Below are 26,680 nucleotides of genomic sequence, written 5' to 3'. Positions count from 1 at the left end.
AAGCTTCACCCACAAGCAAAGGGACAGTGCAGACTCCAGGGGCAATGCCACCCTGAGGGATTCCCACCTCAACAACAGAACGTGTCTGAAGGTAAATTAAGTCTTGGTGCTGAAGAACAGATGCTTGTTGTTTCATTGCTAGAATGTTCCAAATTTTTATTTTTCCTGTTGTCCACTGGACACTACTACTGTTTCTCCTTCGCTGCCTGTGCCAGATATAAAAAAGGGCAAGAGAGAATAAGAACCATGTGTTTCCAGGACTACAGTTCCTGCCTATTAAAAGAACATTTTTTAAAAATTACAGCTACATCCAGAATACTATTTATCCAGCCTTAAAAGTGGAAGCATCTAGTCCAGTAAAAGACAAAATTTAAAGGGCCTTCAGGCTTACTACTCCTTTAAGACTTCTCTTGCAGCGTACAGTATTACAGTATTATAATCAAATATTGTTTAGATTATTAAAAAAAAGTGAATAAAACTATTCCAGATGTGAAAGTCTTTGAGGCTGAAGAACTCCACATCACATCAATACTGGAAACATCATGGGGCAGAAGCAGGTTTTGCGGTCACTACAGTACTACTGGAACTAAAAATGCTGGACCAGCTTAGTCTCCCAAAATGGCTGACATGCCTCATATAATCTTGGGCCTTCCTCGTACTGAATCCCTTACATCACCAGTTGAACTCTTTCAGGATTTTCCAGGTATCCTTTCTTTTTACATGCCCTTGTGGAAGCATTCTTCTTCTAGCTCCAGGTCTGCAATCCATCCCAAAACAGCAGAGTCCTTAACCATCCATGCCCTAAGTATATGCCCACTTTTAACCATGTGTCGCAGTTCTTCAACATGACTTAAGCCCATAATAAAAACAGTATGTCCCACACAACTATGTTTGGACCTACACACTTCCATAAACAAATAAAATAATCCATAGTTGCACAACTTCACAACACTATTCCCATATAAATTTCTTCTATGTGAATGTCATACTGCAATTTCCAATCCAGTCAGTTTTTCACAGGACAGTCCACAATAAAATGCCCCACAGCCTTTTACAATACACTGTAAAGAAAGATGTAAGTACTTGCTCTTGGCTTTAAGTGGTAGCACAGTGCTCCCACAGCAGCAATTCCATTTCTTAAAAGTATAATAGAGTCCAACTTCAATATAATAAGTTATATCAGCCTCAAGTTTGTCAATAATACATAACTTCACCACCAAAACTAATACTTTTTTTAAGAAGCCATAAACAGTACTGGTTTCCTAAACATAAGAGCCTTTTCTAAGACCTGAGGATGAATCACTGCTGGAGAACTTCAAGCTGGAAACAAAGCACAGTTTTTTCCCCCAGCACAGGAAAGGATGTTCATCTAACAAGAACTGTAGTTCATCCACAGGATATTAGACCCAAGGTATGAATTAGTGGGATAACCTTTTCGTGTGTGTGTGGTGTGATCTGCAGACATACTAATTTCTTCTGACCTGAAAGAAAAACTCAAACAAAACAGCTATGAACTTAAAAATCCCTGAAATATCACAGGAAAAAAAAAATAAAAAAAGAAAGAAAAGATAAATTTAAAAATCCCTGCTCATGCCTTGAGCTACTGATACGTCATTATTTATATGCTGGAGCAATATGCTGGAGCACTTACTGACGCGTTGGCTGGAGACATAAATTGAAGGGCACATGTTCATCCAGAGACATTTCAGAAGAACTAGTCCTGGACATTGGCAAATTAAGCTGCTGTCGGTGCAGCCACTGCTTCACAATGTGAAACCACTGAAGCTTTGCTGCCTATTCTGCCTATGCAAACACTGCTTCTGTCGCTGACAGGGACGTTTGAGCGCCTACGTTCAGCCACCACCCCAAGGACAGAGGAAGGGCTCCTGCTCAGAAGCTGCATTCACCTCTCCTATGGTTCAATTCTGCCTAACGCTGCTGAGAAGTCTTTGAGCCAGCTTTGGATTTCAAAGCTCTTTTGCTTCCATCCAAAGACTTTCTGTACGTCTGTGTCCCCGTCTGCCAAATTGATCTTTCCTCTCTCGTTATTTTCCCAACCAATTAAAAGGGTCTGAATTTGCTCCAGTTTTAAATCTGGTTCAGTGGGAGCCAAAGTATTTTGTAACAAAATGCTCCTACAGAGATCACCAGATACAGCAAGTGGAAAGGCGCAATGTGTTAAAATAAGCCTCAAGATATATACAATAGGGTTTTACTTTATTCACTCTGTATCTCGAGGTACCAAGGGTTATTATGGTTAATTGTTCTGAGTCAAAAGACATTGCTGTAAATTCAGCAACAGCAGCATGTAATTCATTTCATGTAACCGAGTAGAAACATACACATCACAAAACTAACCAGAATAAAGATATTTCTTAAGTCAGTTTAACAACAAAAGCATCGGTGACTCATTAGAAAGGGTGTGAGTCAGTATAAAACCCAAAACACTACTGTGAAGTGATAAATAAAATAGGATTAAAATTATCTTCTTGTACCAGACAGTTGAGACTGAGCATCAAGAAACCCCACATACCCTGGTGTGATTTAGAAGGCCTCCCAGTGACAGTGATCTGTCCCTTGCCCTTCCTGACCTCAGCAGTTATTTAAGGAACTGGGAGTGTGGTGGGGAAGGGGCTTGCACATTTGAGCCACAAAGCTGAGGAAAAATCCATGACTCAGAAGGGGGTAACTTGTACATGCCTATGCCTAAGGAAGTTGCTGCTTCCCATAACATTCCCTGAAGTGGGAAGATTTGTTCATCTGGGGAGTCAGTGCGTGAGGTTTTTCCTTCCCCATCTTCTCTGCACATATATTCTTTTACATCTTTAAATATGCCTGCACACACACACAGCGCATGTAAAAATAATGACGTCTATGTACAGATTTTTACAATTTCAGAAGCTACTTCCTTAAATATCACTGAAAATAAATCATTGCCTCAAGAGACGTTTCCACAGCTAAATTCTTAGGTTCTCTAATGTGTCACATTTAACCTTTAACAGAATACACAGTCCTTGTCTAAGTAAGTTTTTATGCCTAAATTTTAGTTATTCCATCACGGTGACAGAGTAACTCACCTTCCTCACCCCATAGCAGTGGGTACAAACAAGAATTTTGTACTGGACTTTGCAAACCATTTCTTTTACTGCACGATCAAAAGCTCCTTTCATTACTCAGACCTTACAAAACACTGTTAACAGAGGACTAAAGCACCATAAACGCAGGATGTTGCAAGAGGACCAAGCACCTTGCAGCCCCTTTGTTTTCATACAGCTTAATGAAACAAAACAAATTCAGTGCGAAACAATGATCCCTCAGACCAAGTTCAGTAGATCCCAGGTACACTGAGGAAAACACCATGATGGATGGTAAAAGGAAGGTGAATATAAAAATGCAAAACAAGCCATAACCATATTCTGTGATCCTGAACAGAATCTTTTCTTTCATGCCCTGATCATAGTAATACGCTATCAAATTCCTAAAACTTACACAATTTATGCTGCCTTTACCATAAAATGTCAAAGGATGGAGATACCTATCACTTGGTCTCTCCCATTCTTTCTTTGACCTTTTGAAAATCCAGAAAATGAAAGAAAAAATATCTTCTCACTCATCCCTCAACTGCCCCTTTCCCACAGGGAAAGTCCAGGGCTTGAGTATAGTCTTCAGGAAAGCTACCTGCTTGGATCTAGATCTTCCATATGCCTGAGCTGCAAACTCAGCCCTGGAAAACAGAAGATAGGCATTTTTGTCTTTGGCTGGCGACGACAGTAATTGACCTATGAACCACTCTTGTTAAGGCAGTACTAGAAGAAAAGTAACAGCTCCAGCCTCGCTCTTTCTTCCTTGTTTCCTCCCTCTTCCTGCCTTGCAGCAAAAGCTAAAGAGAAACACACTCAGAAGATGGGTTCCTGAAAATGGGTGCCTAGATCTCCTTGTATTTAGGAAGAAAGGCAATTGCTGTAAGCCCTCATTCGCTCACTGGCACTCAAAGGCACCAGGTTTACTGAATGCAAGGACCTGCCCTGGGCTTTGAAGATGACTGCACTCCTCCGGCTGCAGACAGAAAGCCCCTCTCCATGACACATGGCTCCTGACAACGCACTGCACGCGTATGGAATATATTCTTCACCAAAACATTTATTTTATTATATTCCTCTGCTGACGTGCACCATCTCATGGAAATAAAAGTAGATTTTTCTCCTTGTTATCTGCTTAGTCTGATTTTTAAAGCATGTTCTCAAATATCACAAGACTTCACACTTTCCTCTCCTGCCCGTCTCAGAACTGGGGCTACTACCGTAGCCTGCAGTGCAGGGTTTTGACTTACTTTCATCAACCTGATTTCAGGTCTTGAAATCCAGTACTGCCACACTGACACCTGCAATCACTGTCTTTACCCTGAAGGCAACCAAAGACACTTCTTGAGACAGAACGTGGGTGATGCAATTCTGTTTCAGAGGCTGTGGCACAGAAGCAGGCTAAGTTTGAGGACCTCCAGCCTCATACTGTAGAAATGCAGAATGTCATCACCCAAAATCTTTTAAATCTATGAATTCAATAAAGCATGGAGAAAGCAAACAAAATGAGAACCAGATATGGGAAGTTCTGTTGTTCTTCATCTAACAACCTGACAATGTTAAATATATAGTGGAGCATCATTTAAAAAAAAAATGTTTTTAAGAGCCCTAACTTTTCACACAGTAATCGCACAGAAAGATTGCTGATCCTTTAATTAACAGTGAGTCTCCTTTTTAGGCAAGCAATGAAGATGCAAAGATTTGGAAAAAAAGCAAGATTTGTTTTTTCTGTGCAGGAATCCGATATGCTCGCTCTGTTTGTGACAATTTGGTTTAAGTTAAACTGGCAGTATCAATGGGACTGAAGCACATGCTTAAAATGCTTTGCTGAATTGGGACCATACTCTACATAACTTTCTCTTGCAAAAGCTATGTCCAGCTGCTCACTGAATAGTCAGGAGACGATGTGGATATGAAGATCTTGCATATTTAAAACCTGTGTTCATACCCAAAAAAATACAGTCCAGCTTCCCTTTTTATAGACAGGAAAAGCAAGCCTGGCGGCTGGGAAAGAATTAACAACGTGAGGCCAAACTTTCAGGAGGGGACCACAGCCACCAAACAGCTTTCAGAACAAGATCTTACTGTGGGTGGTTCTACAACGCCAAGTTATCTGGTGACTGCTTTCCAGCTCAGTCAGGAGGATTCGTTATTGCATTACTGACATAAAACTCTGAAAAAATATGTGATATTTAAATGCATTATTACAGCTGCATGCAACTCTCAAAACAGTTTTCAATAAAAGATCTCATCAACATTCTAGATATTGTCATCTCTAAAATTGGCATTAATAAGTAATCAAACTGATTTTCAAAGCCTTTCAGTTCTGTTCATTTCCCTGCTCCTGACAGAACCAAAGAAATTACTTTTTCACAGATATAAACAGGCATATACTTCTAGTGTACAGAAAAAAACCCTAGGAATTGTTTAATTGGCAGTCATATACCTGAGCGATGATCATAATGACAGTATTAAAATCATCACAAGCAACCTTACCCACACTTGAATTCTAGATCATTTACATAAGATGTAAATTTTTTGCCATTATGAAGTTTTGCATATAAAAAACAGTAACATTATTTTAAGTGAAACTGTTTCAAAATGAAGTATCTGTTCAGTTCATTATGCTTCATCTCCCATGTTGCGTATTTTTGTTGCCTATCACTAATGTGCACATGACATAATTACAACCGAAATTTAAAAATGCAGTGTTACAGAAGGTCTCAGCTAGGGAGCCCCTGATGTAGCAGGTACAAACATACTGCAGGAGAAGCTCAGCACGTCATTCCAAGAACCACATACACTGTGAAATCCAGGAGAAATGTACTGGGACACACAGAATTATTTATCAGTGAAAGGGTGGAAATTTAAGGGTTTATGACAGAACGGTTGAGGCTGGAAGGAGTCTCTAGAGGACATCTTGTCCAACCCCCCCTCTCAAGCAGGGCCACCTAGAACAAGCTGCCCAGAACCATGTCTGGAAAGCTTCTGAGTATCTCCACAACCTCCATGGGCAACCTGTCCTAGTACCTCACAGTAAGAAAAAATTTCCTCCTAGTTATCAAAAACATTTTATTCAGCAGCAAAACTGGATTAACATGTTTCTATACGCACATCCCTCCCCAATGCATTCATCTTTTCCTCCACCCATGCTGTTGAGATTGCTGTTCTCAGTAGAATGCAGTTACTTACGAAGCTGCACTATAGAGCAGATTGCTGAATTGACACAACTTCTAAAAGCTGCAAAAGGAAATTTCCTTGGGGTGGGGGGAACAACCGACAAGACCTTCTTCCTCTTCCTGTTTTCTTGTTTCTTTTGGTTTTGCTTTTTTCTTTGTAAACCCAAGCATCACTGGAATCATGACCCACCTGCAAAGAGCAGCGCGGCAGCAGCGACCCCGGGTAGGACTTTCAACAGGCAGCTTCACCCCACACCATGCAGCACCCTCAGTATTGCTGTTGCAAGTTGAGCTCCCCAGGGGAGTATTTTGTGGGTACTCAAATTAACACCAAAGTCTAAACTGAGCGTAACACTTGCACTGAGCAGGGAAGAGGTGCAGGATATAGCAATCATACACTCCCCAACTCTTCCCCTGAATACAGGCTGTGCTTGAAAATACATGCAAGTAACAAGACTCAGGAACGGAGCTAGGAAGTTAATACAAGCCAAGAAGATGGTTCTTTATTTGTTTCTTCTTTTCCATATACAAGTGCAAAAGGAGACACACTTGATTATTTCAGGGATGTTTTATAGCCGTACTGCATGCTGAGCATTGTGCTAAATGACAGTGCCGGGGAGGGGCAGGGTGGGAGCAGGAATCTTTATATAGAACAGAGAGCAGTAATCCAGCCACTGGCAGTCACATGAATACAACCCTGCTGAACACAAAGAGTATCTTGCTCTGGTATTAGGCTATTGGGCAGATAAGGCTTCACTTTGGATTTAAAAGACCAAAACTGACAAACGATCTCGTTTTTCTTCACCCTGCTCACCATGGCACAGGGCAGGGAGAATCTCAGCATTTCCCACTCCTTATGTAACAGGTGTACTCATACATATGCAAAGATGGTTTGAAGATACAGTCTCTAATCCATGATATATGCCTGAACAATTTAAATGAATTTTATGTCTTCATCATGTAGACAGCATTGTCAGCTCTTGCAAGTAGTTCCTTTATAATTTCGGGCTCTATAAGTTGTATATTTTTGTTCAGTGTGGGTTTCATGTGAATTAAAAAAAACCAAAAAAACAAAACAAAAAAAAAACCACAAACCACACTGGGGGTATTATTAAGAGAAATGCATTTTTAGATGGAAAATAAATGTCATGACTTATCTGCAGACCAGACTGCAAGACTTTTAAAATGCACGTTTCTCCATAAATGCCTCACACTGCATGGAGAAAAGCCTAATCTAGCTCTAAGCAAACATAACAAAGTAGAAGTAGACAGCAAAAACCAAAAAAGCAAACATCAAGCATGATTAGCAGAACACATATACTTCACCTAGTATCTCTACAGTCTTTGAGCTTCAGTAGTTAACAAGTTTGTTACTCCAAGACAAAAACCTGTTTTAAATCAGCTTAAGAATAAAAGATTTCAGTTTTCAGCATGTTGGTCCTGACATATCTCATGGGCACTCTCTCATGTGAAAAAAAGCAGCTATTGCAAAAGGAGGTATCACATGAATTATCTATTTTGTGATCCTGCACACAAGTCTGCTGTTTAATAGGACTGGTGGAAAGACAGACAACCAAGGAATACATGGGGCAGGACAGAGGACTAACCCTGACCAGCCATACAAGGGTCAGATGCTTTTGGTGAGAGTCAAAGGTCAGTTTATGAGGGGAAAAGAGAGGTGAGAAGAAGGAAAAACTGAAAACAAAAGGAACATATGCTGGCTTTCTCTGTCGGTCACATATGAAGAGGTAAATAACAACCTTTCACGAAGGACCAGAAATGCTACAGAGCTTTTGTGACAACTGGTTGCATCCTGCAAACTGGTAACAACTTCTCTAAATATGGACCGGTTTCCCAGTCCTGAGTAGGGTCCCTATCTTTCCACCAGGAGTACATCCTGGCCTGTTGTTCCATATATGTAAATGCTCTGTCTGAAATGCAAAATGTTCTCCTAGTACCAGCAATGACTAGACACAAAGAGAGGAGAAGAAAAGTATCTGTTTCTTCCTACCATACTCCCCGGCACAAATCCTTAAGTACCACAGATTGTTTCTGACTATTCACAGACATAGCTTTAAGTGGAAGTACACCCAGTAGTGCAGTCCTGATGCCAACATAGTTTTGCCATTTATTTTTAGGTGACCTGGACTTGATTCTGAGTGAAAAAATAAACACAAGAATATATTTTGGCAAACCTTAGACTCCCACCTTCTTTAAGCCCCTGGAAATGAAGCTTCAGCTTTTAAATTGAGAGCATTCCCATGCTTCTAGTTTGGGGAGACTTCAATCACCCCTTTGACCGTAATTCCTATTGTAATTTTACTGAAATTCCTATTGTACGCTCAAAGGAGCCCAGCTCCAGGAGGCACGGCCACTTTATCGTCCTTGCTGGGCTCAGGGGTGGAATGCAGAAACCAGTGAGGGGGGTGACCCAGTCCATGACAACAGTCATGCAGTATGTTCAAAAGGAGCCTGGAGTAAAACAGATGCCACGGTATTTCAGAAGGATATGGTTACTTAGATGCTCTCCCTCTTAACCCTAACATACCCATGTGAGCAATTTTTGATGAAGAAGCATACATCACATGTTTTATCATTACTTAAATAAGACATTTAGATAGCACCTATCAGCTGCCATTTTCAAACTATTACTTTTCACAAGGCCTCTACCAGCAAAACAACCTTGTATCTAGGGAGAAGTCAGGGAAGACTTCTCCAGGCAGCTGAGTTAGACCAGATTTATGACAGAAGTAAAAAGACTGTGTAAAATTCAGATCACTAAGCTGTTCATGCTAAAAAAACCAACTCTTCTTTAGAGTTGGCTTCTTTCTTCTTAATTCCAGCCTACCATAGTCCTAGAGACTCAATTTGCTTCAGTCCTAAAAAAGTACAGAAGAACAAGCTAGCAGATGAGGACTGGAGTTATTTCTAGTATATCCTGAAGCAGAATGGCTCATAAAGGAAGTTAAATCTGAAACTACATTTATTATTTACCAGAATTAACCAATTACAGTCACCAACAGCCAAAGTGCATCTGAAGCAACATACATATGCAATTTGACATTTTGAATGATGTGCAACAGACCCAACACTGCAGGTAGTATTTTCCTATCAAAATACACAGAAAAGCATTGTGCAGGTCAGCCAAAGCCAGACCACCATCTAGGAATGACAAACAGCATTATACAATACCGGGACCTCAGACTGAAATTCTTCAAGCTTCAGAGATGCTGTGGTCTTTGCATGATCTTCGGGACAGAAGAAAGCCCAGCCCATTTCTTGAATGGTACAAAAAGCTGGTGCATGAACCAGCCTAGATTCCTCCCAGGAGGCCAGAGAAACTGGCACTGATGAGAAAAGAGCCCAGGCTTCACATACTTGTTCTAGAAGTATACTATGGAGGGAAAACTGTTACAGACTAGGTTACCAGAAGTTACCAAATGTCTCTAAAAGGTCCAGAAGTCAAAGATGACATTTAACACCACTGTGCCTATTTCTGCTTCAAGGCATCCCACACACAGCTTCTTCACTCTTCCACAAGGTGACCCTCATCATCTCGCTCAGCCACACAGCATCCATTGTGGAACAAAAAACAGATAGGAGGCTGACCTTCAAAGCTGAAGAAGAAATATCAGACTTGCCAGGAGCCCTCATCATCCTCAGAATTACCATCAGCAGGTGATACCAGCCAAGGCATCATTGTGCTCAAGAAGAAAAACGATGGCTGGGCTAAGCCAAAAGGAAATACATTACTTCTCCCACTGCAGACAAAGGAATATGTTCTCTCCATGTTGAACTGTGCTCCAGAAGTAGTTGCCTCTGGAGGTCAAAGTTACCAGCTTTGTGAAACTCCCAGTAAACAAAACAGTTTTCACAGACCTTCCAATGGCAGCACAAAAGCACAAAGACATTTTCACTGCTCCTATACCTTTCACCTCTAACCAAGACATCGAAGTTACCGTGACTGGTCAGTGAGGCATAGGCAAAGATACCAGAGCAAAGAGCAGCTATCCTGATGAAATCCTCCAGTGACATCTGAGTTTGCCTTCAAAGTAGGAAGGGGCTTCTCATTAGCTGCAACTTAGCATGCTGGAAAAGCATGGATTCAAAGTGCATTAAAATAAAATACAGAATTACAAATAATTATAAAAAATTCAAGAAAAACTAAAGGGGAATGAAAGAAACAATATTCATAAATCTATTAACTGAAAATATATACCCCGACAGATATATATCTACTGTAAGAAAGCTAAAAGGAAATATACAACTAAAGCAGGAAAATAATACACTGTCTTACTGCGACTCATTCCATTGTTAAGTACGGACCTCACCTCCCTGAAGTATTGGGGTACAGGATGAAGGAAGGATTAATCTTCAGAGGAAGCGAGTTCTTTCTCACTCTTTATCCAAATGATTAAAAAGGACAATACCTTCACGTAAAATCCAACGATCAAGCTACATCTAAGAAATTGTAATGGAGCTTTTAAAAATGTTATTGTTCTGCCACTTCACGCTTATACGGAAGTCCCCTGAGCTACAGGTCAGTATTTAAGCAAGTATTATCAAAGCAACTGCATTTGATATCCTCTCAAACTGTAGTGTATGCACATCCTTACAGTGTTCAACATTGATTTAAAACAAATTACTACTGCAAGTAAATGTCAAGCCGTTGTAAAATACCAAAAACATACTAAAACTGAAATTTTCAACTGTTGCAGTGTTTTTTGAAGTTACCAGGAAAATATATATATCATAATATTGAACTAAAACATTTATAAAATGCCACTACAAAAGCACTTAATCATACTTAAAGCGGTATATTTCTGATGAAGGATGGATTCAGTGGTTTAGATATCTATCTACATATACAAACTTCTTACATTCAGTATTTCTTAGAAAGGAGCCTTCTATCAAGTCTAGTAGAGGGTAATTTTTTTTAGAAAGCTGTTGAGTCTTCTTCCCTATGCAAGTGTTTTAGTGTTTATCTAGCCTTATCAATATTTTCTGTCTTACCTCCAATCTGAATTTGTCTAATTTCCATTCCCAGAAGTTGGATCTTCTCATGGTTTGTAACACTAACATTGCACTAACTTAGCGCTATGAGAAGCAAAGCATTCCTCCTGCCCCAACACAAGGTTTGTCAAATAATCAAAATTAACTTCCTATCTTTCTCCTGGTTAACGATGTTTATTAGGACTGATTTAATCCCCAATATCCATGACTCTACTCTTGGTCACTCTTCAAGACCTCTTTTATACTGTTTCGTCAAATTCTCCTCAGTCTACGGTATGGATATTTGTACAATTAAAGTCTGAGTTTGTAAGAGACACAGATAAAATGTTATGACTGGAATATGTCAAATGCTTTAGCAGCATAAAACTCATAAACATAAATGCAATACTTTTGTTTCATCATCATAAAAAAAAAATCATTAAATTTAATTCCTGCTAGTCCACTGTTGCTGCTCAACACAGTAAACCAACTTTCTCCATTACAACACAAAGCTGATTAAAAGTAGAGCCAACTAAAAATATTGTCAATCTGTTATTTTCCCTCTAAGAAGTAAAACTCACTCCACAATCCAACAGTATTTTTTCATTTTTTCCTTAAAAAAAGTTAAATCCTCACTTCACAACACATAGAAAAACTTATGCCATCTTCTAAACAATGTATTCTTTTTTTTTTTTTAGACTTAAAAACATGTCAAATGAAACCGGGCTGTTCCAGCGAATTCAGCAGAGGGGTTTGCCGTTGTCATCATTCAGGAAAGAATAGGGAAGTTTCTGCATCTTACTGTTTTGCTAGATAACTGTTGTTTGTTCATCCTCAGGGATCTGTCAAAGAAGTCTAGCATTTCAAATGCAATTTCCATTTTAAGATTCCTTACCAAAGTTGAACTGTTTGCATGTCACCGCAATCCCATCATTTTATTTGTTCAGGCATTCATCAAAAATATTATCCCATTATTTGAATAACATTTATTTCAACAAGGATAAGAGAGGCATGGCATGCAAAATCCTAGATTTTGCTCATTCTCCTTCCAATTATAACAATGAAAAATATGAGTTAATATAACGAAGGGTATACCCTCCAAAAAAAAAAGTGAATTTTCATTATCTGTTATGAACTTTAGGCATCTAGCTGTACGAGACTGTAGTTATAGAGTATATGGATGCTAGAAGGAAACTTTCTGTACAGTTTCAGAAGTGTTCCGTAACGAGAGACTAGAATCCCACAGACCAATTCGGCCAGTTTTCTCATTAAATGGTAATAGATGCAATAGCCTTGTAATCATTCTGCTAATACCATGTAACTCTATCTGGAGAGGCCACACAGAGGGGATAATACAGGCCTGCTTTCTGCAAAGAGATTGTTGCTAGGGCCTTTATTTTGCCAGGCTGTTTATGGACATCCACACGCTAGGAAAAAAGAGCGCCAGCAAACTTGGTTTAGGTGCCTAAGCCAACCAAAAGTCTCTAAACTTATGCTAGTCTAGGCAGACTCAACCACCAGTCTACCAGCGAAGAAGCTGCCTCCATTACTTACATTTCAGTATTTGCCCCAGATTTAATTAAGAAACCTTTTCCTGGCTTCTGAACAGCACCTACCAGACCAGACTTACAAGATCTTTTTTTGACATTTTAATCTTACATATAGATCAAGCCAAGAGTTGAATGAAGAAACTGCAGATGTCATGGTTAGTGTGGTGGTACAGTTTCTGGATGCAGAGAGAAATGGGAACAAACACAGGTCCTAACATCCATTCTTACTTCCATATAGCAGACAACATCTGAAGAATCCCTTCTTCCCCTCAACTGCCACCATTCTGCAGACCCAGCTGCACACATAAAAGCAAACACCACCTCAAGCATCCTAAAAGATGGCCTATCCATGGTCCAGTTCACTCTGGAAATCAAACGGCCCCTCTCAAAGTCATCGGAAACACCTTCCCTTCCAAGTTATCAAGATACTTTACAAGAATTCTTTCTTTCTCTAGTCACTCAACCATTTAACACCATACTCTTTTTAAGAGGTCATCAAGACCAGACATCATACACTTTTCAATGTTAACTTCTGCTGTAAAATAACGTGACAACTATCCACACCCCAGCACTTCATGCTGCTCTAAGCACTGCAGGTTATGTGTCACGTAGACTATGCCCATCAAACTGCCAAGAATGAGCAACCGCGTCAGCTCCCAGAAAAGGGACTACAAGAAGCACCATGGATGTCTTTGTCCATCCTGCAAGAGCCATGCGTTGGCTGCCCTGGTAGGACTCCATAAGGCTCCAGGGCAAAAGCCTCCTCTTCTGCGGCCAGAGGCTCCAGCCAAAGCCACAATTTTCCCAGCATCTATCTCCAGCAGAACTGCTTTGAGTATTTCTATTCCTGTATGTGCTTTTTTATTGCAGAAGAGCATGATGTCCCCCGGATGTTTTATACATGTTTCAAAGTTATACTTAATCCTAGTGTTAAATAATACTGGCTAGCAATTAGAAGCCCTAGCTAATATTACTGGGGGGGGGGGGGGGGGGGGGGGCGGGGAATTGATTGATTTACACAGGCCTCAAATGAGCAATTCTCTGATGCATTCTACCCAGCTGAGTTAAATGAAACCAGTTCCAGTTCTTTACTGTATGTTTACCCTAGTAATACAAGAAAAGACCAGAAATAACCCTACAGAGCAATCATGTTTTGAAAATGCCCCCACCACCACCACCACAGTCAAGAAGAGAATCAGGGGCCGTTAACAATCTAGAAAGGCTCTGAACAAGTCAGGGAGAGACTGCTGCACCCAGACCCTGCAGCTGGGGCTACTGGCAGCAAGGAGGTTCTCAAGAAGAAAGGGGCAAAAAAAAAAAGGAGGCGAGGGAGGAGAGCAGGCAGAATGGGATCGTCAGGATTTTGGCAAAAATGAAGCTCACCCACCAGGAAAGTAGGGGAATATACATACATAATTTTACACGGATTAAGAGTTTGTGTCAAATCTGTGATGTGCTGTGGTGAATTCTTACACTGCAGTGAGTCATCTTGTCTGACAGTTGCCGGGGAATTAAAGCAGTTATTTTTAAAAAATTATATGTCCTGCTTGACGCGTTATACAAATAGCCTCTTAAAAAATTAAAATGCAGTCAATGCATTTTTAAGCATAGAAGAGCTATGGTACATTTAGGATTCTCTGTACCACACCACAAACATCCATTCTGAGCTATGAAAACCTAAAGGAGCCTATTGATGTCCCTTCAGAGAAACATTGATCTTTCTGCTGCTCCCAATCCAAACCCTGCATCAAAAATTAGTTTATTAGATCTGCCTTTTATACAGCATGGAAGTATTTTTCCTGAGAAAAATTAAACACAAAGGGAAGAGGTGTGCTAAATCTGTATTTCTTCGATACCAAAGGATATTTAGTTTGCTAGAATAAAGACTATTCAAATCAAAATGACAGCACTCCCCTTATAATGGAGTAACGAAGGCAGGTCAATACCCTTCTAGAGAAAAGCCGCACGTTGACTCACAGCCATAGGTGTACATCGCGCTGCTGGCTTCTGCTCCATGCAAAGTGCAGCCGAATCACCCAGACGTACCCTGAAGCTGCAAAAGGCAGCTCCTTACAGTGCATGTTCTCGTTATAAATACGTTGCTTACTGCCTGTTTTGCCTATAAAACTGACACCCCGTCGGCAATTTTCACACATCCTTGGGAAAAGTTTTTCCACGTATGTCTGTTGTGTAATACAGCAAAGATCATCTGAACGATCTATTAAGTGTAACCCTTGGGCATCAATGCTGCTCAACATCAGCTGGCAATAAAGGTATATTTACAGTATGCCTTCAGGACAGCAGGAGCATCCTGGAGATTTGCATACTCTATTTCACAAGGCATTACAATGAACTTCAAGTGAATGAGTGACAGAGAATGCTTTCAACACACCACCACCCATTAAAAGCCTTTAAGTCCAAATAGCACAGCAAAGTGAAGTAGGCAGATAATAATAAAATAAATAAAAAAAAACCCAGAACAACAAAACCTTCAAATTCCAGTGCTTTAAAATGCAAATGGTTAGCAACTCATGAATGAATTTAACCTGTTTTTAAAGTAAGTACTGTCCCTCTCCCACTTGAGCACCAATCCAGAGACAAAACAGCTGATGAGAGGAGCTCATCTTACAAAGAAAGAAAAGTTGCTGTTGCCAGCACTCTCAATTTCATCATAATTCCCGTGGTATTTGGTAAATTTTCTTGAAGTCTTAGATCTTGTACGTAATTTACATGTAAATTTCAGCTTCATGTATTTTGAGTAAATTAGTCCTCTCACTGCCAGAAAAAGAACTTAAAACTTGAGCCAACTGCACCCTAACAGCTCAAAAAAACAAGAAGCAAATGTGACTACATAATTTCTTAGTCTGTTTCTCACCTAAACTCAGAAAGTATTAACACTTTGTCATTGCACAGGTGATATCCACTTGCTAAGCAGAGCACTATCTCTCAAGGAGTGAATTAAAAGGATGATTTTGTGTCCCAAATCACAGAGGCGTGCTAGTTATTGAAATTTTCACACTTTGAAACCTCTCCACAAGCAAAGAGTCAGCTGGCAAATGTTATGGAGAAATAGTAACTAGCGGAGCTAACTCCCATTCTCTGGCCCCAACCCAGTAACTCCATGCAGACAACAGAAGACAGAACTTATACCAAATAAAATAATAAACCTGGCTAGACAATGACCCAATCAACGCAAATACCATTACGGAATATAATCGAGCTACTCAATACAACAAAAGCTGAGGACAAAATTAATTAGCTGAGTGGACGTCCAGTGCCTTTGGGAATAAGTAACCGCTCATTAATGATCTGCTGATACTTTTTTTTAAAAGTGCTCTTTGGAGAAAAGTCCAGACTTCCGAAAAAAAACCCAAAACCTGTTATGCCTCATATGTTTAAAATGGAAGAGGACTGGAAGTACAGTATGGAATATAAGGAGAATAGTTTCTCAACAGGACAGTTTTCACATTTTCCATGTGGCCTCTGTGGTTCTTTAAGTGTTTCTGCTATGTTATCTGGCTCTTGCATAAAACACTGGAAAAACTATACAAAGAGCATCTTTTCCCAAATAATTTTGGTTCAGGAAGTAATTGGAAGGGCAATATAACCCTGTATACCCGTAAATTGAGGGGAAAACGAGAAAAGTATTTAGGAGGCTTTTTTTTTTTTTTTAATTCTTAAGTGCTTTTAAGAATGAAGGGGTTAGAATTAGAATTTTTTTTCATAAGACAGCACATTTCAGGACTCCTGGTTTTATTAAATCCGTTCGTCAGTTAACAACCCCCAAGCTATTCTAAAAAACAAGATGATTCATCTATTTCCACCCAGTACAATTTTATACATCGTTAGAAAACTAAAGCCTTGTAAAATTCTAAGCAGCCCTAAAGAACAACTACTGCAGAGTGACACGTTGATTGCATCAGCCTAGAAGGGTTATAGTTTTGAACAATGCAAGCTTTAGTATGCTCAATGGAAACTTACTAGAGCATCAAAGAACACACATGTAACATACCAGCATCACGCACATTCACTCAAACACAGCAAAACAAATGTCTTCAGAAGATTTGGTGGCATAGGGAGATAGGGATGATTTCACAACTTCTAATATTCATAAAATTTAAACTGCTGCTTGCACGCCTGTGTTCTGAGAAACACAGAAGCAATTTCCCCCTCCCAAAATTAAGTCAAAACACTGTCAAGAAGTGTGCTATTGATGCCTTAAGCTAAACATAACATGCCAACACATCAACGTGAAAGTCACTCTCAGCACTCATCAGAGCACTAGGCTACCTCCGTCACTCACTCCTTGCGTGAGGCAGGCTCCCAGCACGCAAGCACGGAGGACGCTGGTAAACATTTCTGATTCTGACTGATCTTCACCTTCTAAATCATCATAATGAAACTAAAGAAATCTAAAATGGTTTTTCTCATTTGCATCCATAGTACCTTTTAAATAGCTATGCCTAAAACAAAAAAGCCTATTCAGACCACAACAAAGGGGAGGTAGAAGGCATGTGGCTTGCCCACAATAACCAAGGGGTTAGGATTGCCACAGAGGCAATCTTAGCAGAAAACCAAGTAAACACCTTCCTGATGAACTGCTCCTCCCTCTCAACCAACAAGCAGCGCAGAACTGCCTGAACACTCCCTCCCCCCCCAAAAAAAATAAGCACTTTGCTCTATCGTCTAAAAAACACAAGCTACCTGTCCGGCAGCCACTTCCTGAGGTTCTCCTGCCAGCATCCCTGCCGTGAGTGAGGCTATGCCTAGCGCACAGCTGAACAAGGAACTCTGAATTTGGCTATAAGGTGGGGGGGAAATGCCACAGCCAAATGTAAATGTATGCTGACTTACCAGTGAAGACTGTAATTACAACATCTGCACAGTGCCCGCTGTGCCAGTGACACAGTAACTAGCGGTCTGATCAGGCAGACACCAGTTATTTTATGTTCAGTTTCGAGATGCTTCGCGTGGGCAGGACCCACGCTCTTACACAAGACACTTCCAAGAGCTAGGAAGGAGACGGCTTTAGGTCACAGCCAAGAAATGATCATGCTGGTGGCTCCTCTCTTTGCCACAAAGCAGCAGCTTCTTTCAGAAGCTGTTCCTAAAGCTGCACTGTCTGTAACAGGTTTTGGCACCAGAGAACTGGGTTGCTTGGGTACCAGCCATAGCTGTAAGACCCACAGCATTCAGCGGCACCAGAACTGAAAATCTCATGCTCACAAACCAGATAAACCGACCCAGGCATCCAGCATTTGAAAAACATTTTCCCAGCAAGTCTGGCTCAGGGGAGCACTTTACAAAGGGATAGAATCTGCAGCAGTCACTCAGTTCCCAATGTTATCAATGATACCCAAACACATGTTTAAGCATGCAGTTGCCAGTCTATTGCCTTCAACAGTTTCCTGCTTCACGAAGGCAGCAGACACCCTGACACACCACAAGCATAACACATGGTAAAACCTCAGTCTTGTGAACTTTTATGTACATGCCTAAGTGTACCTCAGTGAATGCACTCAGCTGAAGCCAATGGACTGGCGTAAGTTAAGCACATACACAAGGTGCTGCATGTTCAGGGTGTAAAGATGCACAGCTGCCTTGAAACCCATTTAGCTCAGCGTCAGCATGGCCAGAGTATGCCCAGTCTTCTATGGCGCAACAAAACTCTACAACTTACTGATCCCGCTATTTGCAGGGATTAGTTTTGAGAACAGGCCAGGAGTTGCAACATGGGTGCCTAAAGGTAGGAGCTTTAAGCAGTGAATTATTTCATTTTCTTAGGCACTGCGCACTGTCATGTGCTTGATTAAGAGCACATCAAGAGCAGCTTGGAGGAAGACACTGAAACCAGGATGCTGACCCTTTCTCCACTGCTTCCCAATTCCAACTGATCTTCATTCAGGCTGCCACAGTCAGAAAACACGAGCCATCCCGTCTGCTGGGTGTAACGTCAGTGGCACAGAAGGAAAGATATTGTCAGTGGGCTAAATTCATTCCAGCTCTAGCTGCAGGGAAGTTACAGCAGTGCAGATACAGATGTCCAATTGCAAACCACATCCCGCTTCCTCAGAGCCTTCTTGGATGATGCTTACAGCAACAGAAACTACACCGTAAAACTGTATCACAACTTCAGTACACTGAATTAGCATATTTCTTAAGGAAGGTCTATGCCACTTTGATTTTGGTCTGCTGCAAGCATTTACTAACAGCTGGTTTAAATAGTATCTCGTTGGTGTGCAGACAACGATGCAAGACAGACCAAGAAGCATTTTCTGCATAAAGCAAGACCGTTATGTATACCATGATATAAACAGTCCTTCCTCCCACCCTCACTACCACAGAGAAGGGCCAATCGACTGGCAGTGCATCACAGAAAAGCAATACTGCATTTAACTCCTCTTATTTCAGGTTTTCAGGGCACCCTTAGGGAGGGGGAGGCACAGAAATGAGAGCCACAAGCCATCCGACCAGCTCCTTCTCCTCTTCACCCTCAAAGCGTTAAAAGGAAAATACAATGTCAACATCAGCTCCTCCCTGCTGATGAAACCGACTGGAGCGCATTTTACTTTCTGGCTCGGAGCCCTTACAAACCGTTACAAAAAGACAGAAAGACAGACAGACAGCTCAATGTATCGACCATTTCCAACCACTAATTTGGGACACGCTGGGTCATTTGCCCCTCTGTTAAGTGCTGTAGCCTCTTGGTGATGACCGTACCCTGATATTTGGGGGGGGTTATTTCCAGAAAGGGGAAGCTAACAGCAGATTTGCATTTCAGGCAAGAGCTAACCCTAGCATCAGTATATATAAATATTCCCCAGTCTCTTCCACTGGGAGGAACAGATTACATCTGATACACTAAAATTGTCTCCAAGACTGATGGACGCTCAATCCCCATCAGCGAGGGATCCTGACAGGCACTAATCGCCGCCTGCCTCTCGTTCCTTAACCGGAGCTGACACACATGGAAACGGGGAGCTGGAGCCAGGCTGTGGGGAGGGCGGGCTGGAGCTCCTGCTCATCCTCCCAGCCACGGCAACAGCAGCGTGGGGGCTGCAGGAGAGCCCTCCCAGCCCCGGCACCGGCCGAGCATCTAAACCCACCACGCCAAGAAAACCACCGCAAGCTTTCAGTTATACATGGAAACAAATAAATAAATAAAAGCCCGCAATTGGGGGCGCGGGGAAGGGGGGGCGGGGATGTTTCCTCTAGGCGACCTAACTTGTATTGTCCAAAACGACCTTATCGCGGGGTGCTCCGCTGCAGCCCACACACACGGCGTGGACCCGGCGGCGAGTCTCCCGGTACGGTCAAGGAGGGGCGTCTGCACGCAGGTACCGGCGGTTCCCCGCGGCGCCGCGTTCCCCCGGCAGGGCAGGAGCCCCTCCGGGCCAGCCCTACGGATTTTTCCGCCTCCCGCACGGCAGCGTGCGAGGCTGGGGCGGCCGCGGAGCCCCCATCCCGCCCCCGCCGGCGCCGCGGCGGAGCGGAGCGCGCGGCGGCAACGCACCGGCAGAACAAAACCCCCGCGCCGGTACCCCCCGCCGGGGCGGCGGCGCGGGGGCCGCGGGCAGGGCAGCCCGCCGGGGCCGGGCGAGCAGCGCGGCAGGGCCGCAGGGCGGAGGGGTGCGAGGGGAGGGGGCCGGGGGCTGCCGCTCCGCTGCCGCGCGCCCGCCGCCGCCCGCGCGAGGGCCGGGCCCGCCCCGCCGCCCCTTTACCTTCGGAGAGCTCCAGCTCCAGCTCGGCCAGCCGGGCCCGCACCTCCAGGGGCAGGGACACGCTCTCCAGGCTGCGGTCCGCCATGCTCGCGCGGCGGGGACGGGCTCTCCCCTCCTCTGGCTGCCCCGCTCTCCCCCTTTGTCCGCGGCGGAGCGGGGCGAGGGAAGGCGGCGGGGCCGCGGCGGGTGGCTGGGTCCTCCCCGCGGTCTCAGCCGGGCATGCAGGGCGGGGGGGGCGGGCGGTCCGCGCGGGGGGACGGGGCGCGGGGGGAGGGAATGCGGAGGTTTCTCCTCTCCTCCCCTCTCCTCCTCCTCCTCCTTCGCCGCCTCCTTCAGCGGGGCCCCGCCATGGCTGCTCCCGCCGCCCGCCCGCGATCGCTCCGCATCGGCGCCGCGCCCGGCCCGGCCCGCCCCCCACCCCCCGGCACCGCGGCGGCGGCTTGCGCCTCGCCTCGCCGCGCCCCGGCCCGGCCCGGCCCGCTCCTCCCGCCCGGCTCGGGCTGGCGGCGGCGCCTGGCGCTGCGGTGCCGCTGCCGCGACTGCTGCCGGCCAGGCACAGCGCCGCTGTCACATCCACGTGACCGCGCCGCGCCCCCGCCGCCGGCCCCTAGGGGGCGCCCCAGCGCCGGCCGCGCTCCGCGGGGCGCTCCGCGGCCGCGCACCGGGGCCGCCCCACCGCGCGCTCCCGGCGCCGCGGCGGCCTCCGCCGGCCTCCCCCCACCGCCGGCCCGGGGCCGCCCGCTCCCAGCGCTCCGCCGGCGTGCGGCGGCTTGGCGCCGAGGCGGCGGAGCGCTGCCGTTCCCCTGCCCGCTCCCGGCCGGCCGCTCTTCGGGTGCTCGTGTTCCCGAGGGAGCGGGGCGGGGGGCGCGCCCCCGGGGCGGGCAGCGGCCCGGCACCGACCGGCGAGCGGCTCCGCACCCCCTCCCGAAGTGGTGTCAGCGCCACCGCTACAACAGGAGAAGGGCCCGCTTTGAAAACATTCGGTAAAAGCCCTTTCCAGATCAACAAACGAATTTCTCAGGGAACACCTGCCCTCCCCGCTTGTTCTCCCTGTCCATGTTCTCTCCCTTTGTTTTCCCCTTTGGGTCGGGTTTGGGTGGGTTTTTCTTCACGTCCCTCACAAGACGGAAGGACGAGACACCAGATCACCTGTCGGCTCAAAATGCCCTGGGAGTCCCCATGGTAGAGCGGGTCCTGGCGGGACACAGCGCCAGCAGCAGAAAGGCGTGATCCTCCCCAGGCCGGCCGCGGCCCACCGCCGCACGCCTCAGTCGGTGCAAGAAAAGCGGGGACGCAGGAATTTCTTCAAAAGGTAACTCTTAGGCCCTGACTATACCACAAAATGTAATTTTTTGATACATTGTGGAATGAAAACAAATGATGTCATATTACCAGCTGTGCGTCAACGCTGGAGCAGTTCCTGCAGCGTGTGCAGGGCTGGTGGTTTCTCCTGGTTTCGCTGGTTACTAGCCCCAGACCCAGGAGAGCTGTTTACACCCAGATCGTGGCCAACGCCAGCATCGCTTCAGCCAGACCAGTGGCAGAACTGGTTGGGATACTTTGGTGAGCTTGCCTGCCGTAAACAAAGCTTGAGCAAAGTCCCTTGGTTTTATTGTGCTACTATTTTTTTTTTTATTGTCATGTATGTGGATTTCTAGCAACCATTCCTGGGCCACCCTTTCATGCACTGCAAGATGAGAGCCATGTGTCTCGCTTCTCTCTAGAGGGCCATCCCTCGTAGCAGCATGGTGACACGCCATCTAGGGCTGTGCAAACACCTCTCCCCAGCTCTGTGCTATGAAAGGGTAAGATTGTTTTACCTTTTGTTGAGCACTGCATGTTTCAAATACAGACATTAAAAAAAAATATCCAAGTCTTTCTTGTTCATTACATCAAGACCTAAACAATGAAAAGCAATTAAATCCAAATATGCTTCAGGGTTCCTACCTGAGAATCAGAGCGTTGTTTGTTTGTTGTGATGTGTGGGATGAAATAGGCTGAAACTATCAGCCTTCTGCAGGAGTGGCTTGTTCAAGAATGATGGAGGCAGCCAGAAGCGAGGCAAGGGAAGGCTTTGCGGTGATCCAGCTTCCTTCGCTTACATGTATCTCTGAGTTGCACCTTCAGTCCCCCAGTCCTGATAGGAGCTGATTATTGTACTCGTTATCTACCATTACAGAATCTGTACTGGTGGTGTTCACCCTGCTTTCCAACTTCTTCCTTTTGTGAAGTTGCATAAAGGAACCTAAAGGGAAATATTTGAACATTCACATCATTGCACCTGAAATTTTCTTGGCGCTTCCACAACAAGCCCCGTGTTTCAGGCGTCAGGTCCTTCTCAAGGAAGAGCAGTCACTTGGGGTTGGAACTCATCTGGCAGAAATGGAAATGGCTGAATTCAGCAAACTCTCTGCCAGGGCAATATGCTGGGTGGTGGCTCCAGTGGAGGGAGTTTGGGGGGGCTGTCGGGGCCCTCTGGGCAGTCAGGGCCATCCCACCACCTGGGGCTGGGTGCAGACAGGAGCAAGAACTGTGGCAACCTTGACCTGGGGCTCTGGATGGAGCCGGCATGGGGATGCACGCGGGGCCATGGCAGCCTCCCTTGGAAAGCCCATTGGTTCCCCTAGAGTGATCTCAAGAGGAGAGATTTATTACTTAGGCAAAGCATCAGGGCCCAAGCTCCAGGAATGAAACCTCAAGCTTATAAATTTGCACAATGATTTTGATGAAACACTGAAATTCCAGCGAAAAAGAAGCAAGTCAGGAGATTTGACTTAGCTGGTCTGAATTCATGGATCCTTTCAGATTTATAGGTAGGAGGCTGCATCCTAATTATTGAGGGGTAGGAACGTGACTCCAAGAAAAGCAAGATATTATTTGTATTTTAGATGGAGTGACTAATTAGCATGGTCAGGATCTGTAGAACACCTTTCTATCAAGACATGCTTTTTGATAGGCATGGTGATAGTTGCATGGTGTATGGTGTCATCTGCTTTCAAGAAGAAGAAATGATCAGTGATGCCTTTCCAACCCTGGCCCTGGTCAACACAGCTTACAAGTGACTGTACGCAAATGCTTTTGTTAAAATTATTTGTGTTATTTGTGTGCAATGATCCATTTGAACACGTGTTTCTTCATGAAAAAAAAAAAAATTGTACTTTTACTGAACAATATTTACTGTAGTGGTCAAATCCTGTTGGAGACTATGCTCCATACAGGTCACCTTGTGGTGTTGGTAGCCAAGCGAAACCTCTGAAGGACCACACAGAATTGTCCTTGACTAGATAAATCCAATGTATCCAATTCTGCAGATATTTAGCCCAAAGCCAGGTCTATACTAGAAAATGTTTCCAGCATCATAACTTTAGGAAGGGAGAAAGGCACTAAAGACATTTAGAAAAAAGAAAAAGTTCTCATGTAGGCATTGTTACCTTGACCTAAAGATCCTAAAATAATGTGTGTGTCTTCTGGACACCGAGTTACAAGGAGAGATTACAGGAGTGCTTGCTCAACTTGCAACAGCAAGGGATGGCCCAGATAGCTGCCCACGATTATTTGAAAAGTAGAAGCACTGAGGAAGTTGAAGAGGGAGAAAAAGCAGGGAGAAAAGGATACAACATTGAATAATCGGATGGAAATAAGAAAGGGAGCTGAAACATATCAGGGAAAGCTTCCAAGGGATGAACAGCATTAGACTGCAGAAGAAGCTCTCAAAGGAAATGGTGGAATCCCCATAATTTGAAACGTTAAAACCAGAGCAGACAAAGCAATCATGAATGTGCTAAGGGAAATAATCCTACTGTGGGATGGGATGAACATGCTTGTCTGGCATTGCTTATGCAAAGATGTAATGCTGGTGGTTTTTTTCCCCTGTTGAACTCAATCTGGTTTTTCCCTTCACCTCTCCACTCCCACTCCCTCTATCTGCATCTGACTGCTGCTGTCTCATACGCAGGTTGTGAATTGTATTATTCTTTTACAGTGTCTACCACAAATGTGGCTGGATGGCTACCTGCTGCCATGCCTCAAATAGCAAAATATAATTGATTAGATGCATTAATCAAATTACCTCCGAATGGCATGCAAATGGTTCTTTAATTAATTCCAAGCTGGATTCTAATTTCTTTTAACATGTAAAAATTAAAGCCAATCTCATCTTCTAATTCCTCTCCTGGGGAAGCGAAAGGGAAAGGGAAAAGGGAAAGGGAAAGGGAAAGGGAAAGGGGGGGCAGCCGCTCAGCACTTCTCACCTATGATTTTCACTCTGTGTTGTGCTGCCTGGGCGAAAGCCCAGTGCCATTTCTCCAAGCTGTTTAGACACCCTAGATCCCTTTAATTACTGTGGGTATGTGACAGATGTAAATCATTGCATATCTTGGCGTTTATTTCTCTGCCTTAATACTTTAAAATAATGTAGATGTTCCTGTCTTAATTCACTATGGTTTATGAAAGTGAATGCAAGGGAAGCCAAATGAGTACTGCAGATAGACTGATCTACCTCAGTGTACAGAAAAGTGTGCAAGCAAATCCCAGACAGCTGAGAGGGACTATGATCTTCAGTTGTTTTCTTCCTTCGTGTTGTTGCAGATGAGCTCTGATAGTGGGGGAACTGAGATGTTCCTTTTTCTGCCTGTCCCTGTGCCAGAGCTTACTGGCCTGGTAGCACAGCTGGCAGCAGGGAACATAAATTCATGCCTGAGCTCCTTCTGCACATAGTTTGGCATATTAGTTCACATGCTGATGAAACTGGATTTGAGCTAAGATGCATGAAAGGGAACTTTCTTGGCTAGAAGTGAGGTACTGCACAGGAAAAGGAAGGAAAAGGAAACCTTGGGAAATATCTTTTTCCCTTAATATATTCTTATAATTCTCCACTTTGCCTTTCCCTTGTTCTTAGAGGAACAATCTGATTACTATCAATTTAAAAGTATTTTTTACAATGGTATTTTGTGCATTTTAATAATTCTCCTACATCTTTCTTTTTATTAAAAGAAAAAAAATATAATAAAAAGCCTTTACTGGCACAGTTTAAATTAACTTTGGTTTGACAGTTAGCCTTGCATGCAAAGTGTTTATTAGGCTCCTGCAGTCTGGCGAAGTCTGCTTACACAAAAGATCCTCTCCACTGCTGCATTTGAGGTAGGAGTTGAGAACACATTTCAAAAGTTCAGAGAAATCGAGGGAACTGGCATCTGGAGATAGGAAATGTCCCAATATTCTACTACAAGATCCCAACACATGCATACACACAGCTGGTCTCACTGCACTGTGCATCTTACAGGAATAATAATTGTCCACCCCTTCATCTAGGTTTGAAACTTCAGTGATGCTGACAGTTTTCTGAAAAGTCAGCAGTTTTTCTTCAACAAAATTTCTTAAACTAGATTTAGTGAATTTTGCAATCTACTGAAACTAAAATGTGAAATTGAGTATTTGAGAACAATTTTCCTGCAGTAAATTCCCTGAACTAAATTCTTTTCCATTTTCCTGTTTTCCTATCTTTTTTTCAAGTAGAATATACATGTATGGAAAAGAAACTAATAATTTTTAATAGCTTGTCCTCCAGTAAATGCATATTTTTTAGCACAAAAAATCAGATTGCTGCTTTAAGATGTTGTCACACAAAACTGTTGCCATACTGTAAAGGCAATATAAGTAATATTCTGTCACTTAATAGACCTCTCTGTGATGCCCATCTTCACCTTTTCTGAAGAACATTAAATTTACAGCAGGTCAATGCTCAATTAATGTACAAAAATAACTGTTAATACCTGGAAAACATTTTAAGATTCTTTCTACTCTTTGGACTACTCAAGCTCCTCGTTGGACATGACTTAATATTTTTTGGTTTCACAGCAGACAATGTAAAATGTCCTTTACAAATGTGAAATTATTTGGGAAACGAGGAAAAAATACTGTTGTTTTTTTTTATTACAAACAAAAGGTTATTTTAACTATTGAGCATTTTGCCTGGTTTGCACTATCTGAGATAGGTTAAATCCATTTCAGCTTTATTGTTGTCACCCAAAGTTAGGATTGAGTTTTGCATCTGCAATGAAGATGCATTATAAAAATTCAAAACGTTCCACTTTTGAATACTTTTGATGGTTTGAGATAGTTCTAGCAGAATTCCATGCTTTCTTGAAGATAATCAAGGA

The 26,680-nt window shown here is 43.5% G+C and overlaps 1 protein-coding gene across 3 annotated transcripts in view; it reads right to left on the bottom strand.

The window, feature by feature from the left end:
• Positions 1-20,904, bottom strand: part of DIP2C (disco interacting protein 2 homolog C) — a 325,277-nt gene extending 304,373 nt beyond the window's left edge. For all 3 annotated transcript variants that reach the window (XM_040592066.1, XM_040592064.1, XM_040592065.1), the window contains exon 1: positions 20,523-20,904. In XM_040592066.1, coding sequence (XP_040448000.1) covers positions 20,523-20,607 — 85 coding nt within the window. In that variant the 5' untranslated portion in view covers positions 20,608-20,904. The remainder of the gene's footprint in view (positions 1-20,522) is intronic.
• Between the last annotated feature and the right edge of the window lie 5,776 nt (positions 20,905-26,680).

The sequence above is a fragment of the Falco naumanni genome, chromosome 4 (assembly GCF_017639655.2).
Source record: "Falco naumanni isolate bFalNau1 chromosome 4, bFalNau1.pat, whole genome shotgun sequence".
Classification (NCBI taxonomy): Eukaryota; Metazoa; Chordata; class Aves; order Falconiformes; family Falconidae; genus Falco; species Falco naumanni.
This window is presented reverse-complemented; position numbering and strand designations above follow the sequence as displayed.